Raw genomic sequence first — 9,356 nt, 5'->3', positions numbered from 1 at the left:
CATTGATGAATCTTTTTATGATTCAAAATGTTATTTTACTTAAAACACAAGTTGTGATTTCATATATTTTATTTATTTTTTAAATCCTTAACCATGAAATGTTTTCTTAGTTGTTAAAATATTAAGTGTAGAATAATACTTAAATACTTTTTCCATGAATATCTTATTTGTGTTTATTCTTACAAATATGTTACACATGATTTCCAATTTTTACCGATATGTATTTTATTATATTTCTTACATTTTTTATTTTTTTTTACCAATACGCCGTTTTTTTAAAATTTTGTTTTCTTACAAATACATCACTTTATTATTTTAGTATCTAAAGATATTGTATTAACTTGACATTATTTAGATTTAATTTTTATTTATAAAAATTATTTCATTCACATAATAAACTTGTATTTAATTTATTAGAATTATTTATGAATAATATAGTCTTCATCATTCTTGTTAATATATATAAAATTTTAATGTAATTCTTTCACAGTTTTTTTTAATAATATTTTTTTATATAATGATGATAAATGATTACTATAGAAGATATTAGTAGAAATATTAAAAATTTTATATAAAAGAAAAACATGGCTATATTTAACAATCTGAATTAAAACTAAGAAAAAAAAAATCGTAGAAGCCTTATTAAAAAAATAAAAATAAAAATAGAATAACTCCTCTTTTATGGGAGAAGAAGAAAAAAATTGAACCAAAAATATTTTATTTTATTTTATTTACTATATGAAAAAGTTTATTCTGACATGCCATGGTAGGCGTTCGGAAGCTTAACTCTGAATAAGGGTAGACAACGACACCGTTTTGGATCGTGATACAGTGAAAACACAGTTAACCGATCCAAGTTGTTGGCGAGACGAAGCAATTGAAGGGAAACGGGGAAGAGGAAGGAGAAGCGCGCAAATTGAGAGAAGATGAGCAGAAACGATTCGAAGTACTTCTCCACCACCAAGAAGGGTGAAATCCCTGAGCTCAAAGAGGAACTCAATTCTCAGTACAAGGTATTCCATTCTCCAGATCCATTCACATTCTTTCCTTTCTGTTCCCGATTCTTCTTTCTCCATTCCATTTTCGATCCTTCGCCCGATCCCTCGCTCGCCATGTTCGATTCCTTCCCGTTTCAGCTTCAAATATCACAGAATTCGCCAATACGTAAATAGTTATTGAATGACTTACAATGTTCCGATTTGTTTAATGTTGGTCGTGATTTTAATTTCAGTTCTCTTTATCTCTGTTTTAAATTTAGTGCTGAACTTAAAATTTTCACTATGATGGGTGGCATTCACTTATTAACCTATGGAGCCTTTTGCTATCTTCATGTTTGCGTTTATGAATTTTATTGCTAGCGTGTTTGAATTTTGTATCATTCTATCAGTTGTGACTACCGAGCACGCGTTTGGGTATTAATGTATTGCATTGTTGTAGTGGTAGGATTTGTGGATGTTTTGATTGACAAGTGATAGTATGGAGATTGCTGTTTCAGTGTTTTGAGTTTGTGGACATGTTTTCTTGGACGTTTTCCCCTCTCTTTTGTTGCCATGTTTTTGAAAATTGCATGCTGGAGGGCAGGGGAATCTTACTTCTCTTTTTCTTGTTTCACAGGATAAAAGAAAAGATGCAGTGAAAAAGGTGATTGCTGCTATGACAGTTGGGAAGGATGTCTCTTCATTGTTCACAGATGTGGTGAATTGCATGCAAACAGAAAATTTAGAGCTGAAAAAGTTGGTATACTTATACCTGATAAATTATGCAAAGAGTCAGCCGGATCTTGCTATTCTTGCTGTAAATACATTTGTGAAGGTAAAAGCTGGAATTACCGCTGCTTTGTTTGTATTTCTTTCTCTTATAATCTTAATGTATTGTTTCTTTATTATTATCTTGTACTGCATTTTTATTGCTTTCATGGTCTGTCTTCACTATATTCCCTTTTCCCTCCCCATCTTGAGATCCCAACTTTTATACTATATATATAGTTCTGTATGGTAATTGAGAACATGAACAAGATGGTTTCCTGAGGCACGGATGAGCACTACCCTTAACAAAAAGTCCAAATGAGGCCCACAATTGCATGTGCACGAAAACTATCTCCTTTTTTACCCACTTTGGAAGTGTAAGGATTGTCTTGATGTATAAATCCTTTGAGAGTGTGTAATCTATGTAATGTGAGATTATATTCCTTTTCTAATACTCAAATTTCACAATATATAGTCTACATTTTAAATTTTGTAATTAATTTCAAATGCTTGTTCATTAACCCAATATCGCGGCCCTCTAACCGCTATGTTTTTTGGAAAATTTAAATCATAGATTATAATACTCATTAACTGAATACTGTTATCCTTATCTCTCTGTGATGGAAGCAAATCTGAGTTTGTGTGTTGTTTTTTTTTTAATTTCTTTTTATAAAATGGTTTGCAGGATTCGCAAGATCCAAATCCTTTAATTCGTGCCTTAGCTGTACGGACAATGGGCTGCATTCGTGTTGATAAAATTACTGAGTATCTATGTGATCCCCTTCAAAGATGCCTGAAGGTACTTGTCCAGTGCTGTTTTATTTGCATATTGAGTTTGAAAATTACTATTTTCAATTTCTTATTGTATTCATAATGTTGACAATATGTGTTTTATGCCATCTATTTGTTACCCTTACTTGTATAAGCTGTATGTGATATGTTGACAGGATGATGATCCATATGTTCGTAAGACAGCAGCCATTTGTGTCGCAAAGCTTTATGACATAAATGCAGAGTTGGTTGAGGACAGGGGTTTCTTGGAATCTCTGAAGGACTTGATATCTGATAATAATCCAATGGTTGTAGCTAATGCAGTGGCAGCACTTGCTGAAATTCAGGACAATAGTAGTAAACCCATCTTTGAGCTCACAACTAACACGCTTACAAAGCTCCTCACTGCTTTAAATGAATGTACAGAGTAAGTTTATGTTTTAATATTTGTTATCATAATTGTAAATTAGAAGCACTCTTGGATTTAGGTATAGCGCAACTTCTCTTCCTCTTGAGCAAGGGGGCAGTAGTAGTTGGTAGTTTCGGATGCTATCTTGAGCAGCTTATTTAGTTATGATTTTCTTGCATCAGGTCAATATATGTTATCAAACCATTATTTTATACAGATTATAATTAATAGAAAATGGGGGAAAAGTCTCGAGAAAGGTGTGAGAGAATCTCTTGAATCATAATACAAAAAAGTATCACTACTTTATTTTGCCATCTTGAGTGTGCATTTTATCAGTCATTGCTTTAGTTGTCATCATCTTGATTTTTCCTTATTCATCTTTGAAGTTTGATATCATTTTTAATTCGTTGAATGTAACATAACTTGCTTTTACTTAATGTATCAGATGGGGTCAAGTTTTTATACTGGACGCCCTTTCTAGGTACAAGGCAGTTGATGCTCGTGAGGCAGAAAACATTGTAGAAAGAGTTACTCCGAGGTTACAGCATGCCAATTGTGCAGTTGTACTATCGGCTGTTAAGGTAATTTTTTCTTTAACTTTTTATCTTGTTACCGTATATGTTGGTGTTAATGCTTCATAAATCACATTTTGCATGTTTTTTCAGATGATCCTTCAACAGATGGAGCTCATAACCAGTCCTGACGTGGTTCGGAATCTTTGTAAAAAGATGGCTCCTCCTCTTGTGACATTGCTCTCAGCAGAACCTGAGATACAATATGTTGCCCTGCGGAATATCAATCTTATAGTACAAAGAAGGCCAACAATTCTTGCTCATGAAATTAAGGTATTGGTCCAAGTTTTAGTTTGTGAACTTGTCAGCTAGTTATAATATAGTTGGGCACTGAAGAACTTCTGTATTCGATTGTGGAGGATGCTGTCATTATGGAGCTGTTCTTACTCTGTTTGTAGGTGTTCTTCTGCAAGTACAATGACCCAATCTATGTGAAAATGGAAAAGTTAGAAATCATGATAAAACTTGCTTCAGACCGAAATATAGATCAGGCAAGCTTTACTTTATTTTAGTTTGTACTTCCCTTCCCCAGTGAATTTTTTATTTGGTAAAATGTGATTTCTAGTGTCTAACTAAAGATATCTTTAATCATTTATCCTAATCCCATCAGAATCTCATCCAATTTTAGCTTTCTTTCTTTGTTAATAGTTTTGTTGTGGAGGATAATTTATCCTCGTATGTTCTATGTGCTCTCTTTTAAATTTCTTTTTCTATTGAAAAAGAGGTTAGCCTATTTATTAATGGAACTCACTTTTCCTTTATTTGCTTGATACAGAATTGTAGCCTTTTCATTTGCATATCCATTTAATTAAGTAGATATATTCTTCCCTTGTAAAACTTTCACCCCTCCAGTGTAAAACTCTTTAATCTAACAATCATGGATCTCTATCATCACTCATGACAGATTTGTTATTGTAAAACTTTTGGTTCCTGCAGCTTTATTCTATTTGCTATATTATATATGTGGTCAGTTTCAATTTTTGTTAACCTTTAAATTATGATATTGGCAGGTTTTATTGGAATTTAAGGAATATGCTACTGAGGTGGATGTAGATTTCGTTAGAAAAGCAGTTCGTGCAATTGGTCGTTGTGCCATCAAATTAGAAAGAGCCGCTGAAAGATGTATTAGTGTTTTGCTTGAATTGATCAAGATAAAAGTAAATTATGTGGTTCAAGAGGCTATCATTGTCATCAAAGATATATTTAGAAGATACCCCAACACGTACTATATCTTTCCTTGTCTTTTTTTTTTCTTCTTTTGGATGGGGGGCGGGGAGGGGCTGCACAACAAAAGATTGTAGGTTAGAGTTTATATTATATCACATTCAAAGTTTGTTTGAAGTTTTGAATCTGTGTCATTTTTGCAGCTATGAGTCCATAATTGCAACACTTTGTGAGAACTTAGATACCTTGGATGAGCCTGAAGCCAAGGTATGTTTCTTTGTGAGCCCTTATAATTTTCATCTTGCATTAGCATCTATGCTTATGTTTTCATCCCCTTTCCTTCGAGGATAGGCATCGATGATTTGGATAATTGGTGAATATGCGGAGAGAATAGACAATGCTGATGAGCTTCTTGAAAGTTTCTTGGAAAGCTTCCCTGAAGAACCTGCACAAGTTCAACTACAATTGTTGACAGCTACTGTAAAACTTTTTCTCAAGAAGCCAACCGAAGGCCCACAGCAGATGATTCAGGTCCTGCCAAATAATGCTTGTTTTGTTCACATCTTGTTTTCTTGTTTTTTTTTTTTCAATTCAAATGGATATCTTTGGTACTCTTTCTGCTGTTATCATTTATCTACCTTGAATCTCCCCAAGCTCCTATCCTATCTATGAATTATAGATCGGGTTAACAACCAAGATATACTGAACTTTCTCTGGCAAAATCAAGTTGGAATACTCTTTACTGAGCATTGAAATCTATTATTTCCTTCAAGCTGTGTATATAAAAAGGCTGCTCGTTTTAAATATCAGTTTTTTTTTGTAACTTAGACAATATTGGGATTCTTTGTTTCAGAAAATTTGTTGTTTTTCTATGATTATCATCTTCATCACTGCACACATGTTTTTGCCCCATGTTATGGTCTACAATGCATTTTTATTTTCGAAAAAAAAAATGGTACCGTTATTTAAGAGTGACTCCTGGAGATTTACATCTAAAACAATTCCCAAAATTTGTAATCAAATCTGAAAGACAAGTCTACCATTCTATCACCACTCATCTATTAAGTTGGTTTTAAGAGTCTTCTTTAAATTGTTTTACAAAAATGTTGGCATTTGTTTCATGTTTATTCTTCTTATGCTGCTATACTAAGTTTGACTTTATGGTTAATCATCACAGGTTGTTTTGAACAATGCCACTGTGGAAACAGATAATCCTGATTTGCGAGATCGTGCATACATATATTGGCGTCTCCTCTCAACTGACCCTGAGGTTTGTTTACTTGAATAAGAATTTTCTCTCTTTTATCTGTGATCTTTGCAGTATAATCTGTTGAGGTGGATACCTGACTGCAGATTGGATAGTCAAGCTAAACTTATTTATTAACTATTTACTCTTCACAGGGAAGTTCTTCATGTGTTTTATCATTCTTTGCAAAAGATTATGTATACACATTGTGATTCACCATCTATCGTTATTTAGATTTTAGTTCCTAACCACATTCAAATGATACTTTTTTCCTTATTATTTTGAATTTATTTTTTGGTCACAAATTTATAGTTGTACATACCTTTTTTATCTTCCCCAGGCAGCCAAGGATGTTGTGTTGGCAGAGAAGCCAGTGATAACTGATGACTCAAACCAACTTGATCCCTCCCTACTTGACGAGCTTCTTGTCAACATTGCTACATTATCTTCTGTTTATCACAAGCCCCCAGATGCATTTGTGACCCGCACACACTCGTCAGCCCAGAAAACTGAAGATGGTGACTATCCCGAGGGAAGTGAACTAGGGTACTCTGTGTCACCTGGGAATCCTGCTAATGGGGCTGCTTCACCACCAAGTTCAAGCTATTCAATGCCTGCATCTGTTGCACCAGCTTCACCTCCACCAGGTGCCCCTGTCCCCGATTTACTCGGGGATTTGATGGGCATGGATAATTCTGTTGTTCCTCTTGATCAGCCAGCTACTCCTGCCAGGTGAGTGAAACTGGGAAGTAGATTGTGGTCTTACTTGTGAAATTTCCTACCTAAATCAACTATGCCCCATTAGAAGTGTTGCATTTACTTTCTTTTATGAATAAAATATTATTTCTTTTGTACAAAAAGAGATTAATGATAATTTTTACAATGTCACGAGTACTATTCAATGTTAAAACTTGTTCACGAGTTTGGAGTGGTTGTGACTGAAACTTTCATTACTTTGCATTTATGAAATCATGCTTAATTATATATTTTGCCTCGTTTGCAGACCTGCATTGCCTATTGTACTTCCCGCTTCTACTGGTCAGGGTTTACAAATCAGTGCACAGTTGACCAAGCAAGATGGTCAAATATTTTACAGTATGTTGTTTGAAAACAACACTCAAGTTCCACTTGACGGCTTCATGATTCAATTTAACAAGAACACATTTGGTCTAGCAGCTGCTGGACCCCTCCAGGTTATTATTGCCCAATTCCCATATAGTTTTACTTCCAGAGTTCTACTAAATAATTTCTAAGAGTTGGTGAGTTGCCTTTCAGGTTCCACAATTACAACCTGGAACATCAACTAGTACACTCCTTCCAATGGTTTTGTTCCAGAACATGTCCCAAGGTCCTCCTAGCTCACTTTTGCAGGTTGCTGTAAAAAACAACCAACAACCCGTTTGGTATTTTAACGATAAATTCTCATTCCATGTACTTTTTACCGAGGATGGTAAAATGGAACGTTCTACTTTCTTAGAGGTATACCTTTTCATTCTTCTGATTCTTTCACACTGCAATGAACTTTTGATTCTGAGTTGTAAAATTTAAAAAAAAAAATCGTTATCGAAGCTATTTTTATACATGTTTAAAACAAGCTGAGGACAATGTGAAACTTTATACAAATTCTATATCTTTGCCACTTGTTATGATTAATACTTGAAAGTGAAAATTGAAAGATGATCACTATCTGTGCTACAGACTTGGAGGTCCCTTCCTGATTCAAACGAGGTATCAAAGGAATTCTCAGACATTGTGGTTGGCGGTGTGGAAGTGACCTTGGACCTACTCGCTTCATCAAACGTGTTCTTTATTGCAAAACGCAAGAATGCCAACCAGGATGTGTTTTACTTCTCAGCTTCGGTCCCTCGAGGGATACCGTTATTAATTGAGCTTACCACAGTTGTCGGAAACCCTGGTGTCAAATGCGCAATCAAGACACCAAGCCCTGAAATGTCGGCATTTTTCTTTGAAGCCATCGAGACTCTTCTCAGGAGCTAATATCATGATCATCATCATTTCTTATTCCGTCAATTTTTCATTAATTTTGTTTATACACTATTTTTGTTAGCATCTTTGATAGATATTCTGGACAGGGGTTGTAAATTCGAAAAAATTACCCACTGATGCATAGCTGTGGTCATGTGGACAACGTGTGTTGAGAGGTTTGTTTGGATGGTTTGTAATATTCTGCTTTGTTTGTATAAACTATGATTACTTAGATGCTATTAACATTTTTGTATTATATATTATATGATCTTTGCATAATCGTCTCATTATAAAATTAGCTTCATCCTGGAGAAGTTGAGAGAGGATCAAACTAATAACAAAGTTTCTAAAATTACATTCATCTCCACTTTTATTTTAAAATATATATACTCTTCTCCCCATACTCTTCTCCCCTCCTATATATGTGAGTTATATTTTAACCATTTTCAATTAAATTAAATATCTTAACAGTGGTGTATAATTATAAAAATATATTCCAATGATATTTTAGCTTCTACTAAAGCTTCCAATATTGCACATAATTATTAATGATTTTAGTACTTTAGAGTGTAAAGTGAGGTCTGATGTTTTTATTATCAGCTCTCTAATGTTTTGTTTGGATGGGTGAATATATATTACTGGTGTGAATTTGTGGGGGTGATAAAAGAGTGGTACTCTTCATGTTTGGTTGAATGTGTTGTCACTTATTTGAGAGGAAAGAAAGTGAGGGGGAGTGAAAGTTGGCCCCATATATATACCTGAAGAAATGCATGAAAATGAAGCTATGAATACAATGACAAATGTGCCACTATTTTGTGTATGTGCATGAAAATGAGTATCAGCCATGCATTTATATGAAATTTTGTCCCATAACGATTATGAAACTATTCATAATTGGATATCATGGTTTCCATCCCCTCTTCTTGCCAATAATAAAACCAAATAGAGTGAAGAGTTTGTACATAAGAGTAACATGTATATTCTAACCCACTGGAAACCAGTACTTTATTATTGTTGGATTTGATATTTGGCATGCTACCTAGTATACATAATATAAAAAAATGTATATTTTAATTTTACAATTGTTTAATTATGTCATTCGTGTAAGTATATGTGAAGCTTTTAACTTGTAGGTAATATTTTGAACTTTTTGAGGGTGCTCCATGAATAGGAGGAGTGAAGAGCAATTATTTGTGAAGTTTAAGAGGAAAATAATAACATTATATATGTTAGTTAAAGTTGTATGTATAGATGGTGTGTGGGAGGGTAGTGAGTGTCACATATGTTCTAAAAATTTGGTGAGGATTGAGGAATACAACAGTGTTGTTTTGGAGTTAAGTTGGGTATAGTTGTCTTTGATCGATTCTAGTTTATGTTTTATGTGTTAAGGAAATAAGTATTGTTTTGTTTCAGCTGTAGCTGTAGAATGTGAATTGAGATAGTTGTCCAATCATACCACTAAG

The 9,356-nt window shown here is 33.9% G+C and overlaps 1 protein-coding gene across 1 annotated transcript; it reads left to right on the top strand.

The window, feature by feature from the left end:
- Positions 1-708: 708 nt before the first annotated feature.
- Positions 709-8,172, top strand: LOC137819289 (beta-adaptin-like protein C). The gene is made up of 15 exons (XM_068623124.2): positions 709-1,013; positions 1,615-1,812; positions 2,431-2,544; positions 2,693-2,943; positions 3,371-3,506; positions 3,591-3,770; positions 3,896-3,988; positions 4,508-4,719; positions 4,865-4,928; positions 5,013-5,192; positions 5,839-5,931; positions 6,248-6,639; positions 6,911-7,100; positions 7,183-7,386; positions 7,606-8,172. The coding sequence occupies exons 1-15, from the start codon at positions 927-929 to the stop codon at positions 7,903-7,905; spliced, it is 2,694 nt and encodes an 897-aa protein (XP_068479225.2). The 5' UTR covers positions 709-926; the 3' UTR covers positions 7,906-8,172.
- The last annotated feature ends 1,184 nt before the right edge of the window (positions 8,173-9,356 follow it).

Source organism: Phaseolus vulgaris, chromosome 11, assembly GCF_051622355.1.
Source record: "Phaseolus vulgaris cultivar YP4 chromosome 11, ASM5162235v1, whole genome shotgun sequence".
Lineage (NCBI taxonomy): Eukaryota > Viridiplantae > Streptophyta > Magnoliopsida > Fabales > Fabaceae > Phaseolus > Phaseolus vulgaris.
The sequence above is the reverse complement of the archived record's forward strand: the minus strand, read 5'-3'. Positions and strand labels throughout refer to the sequence as shown.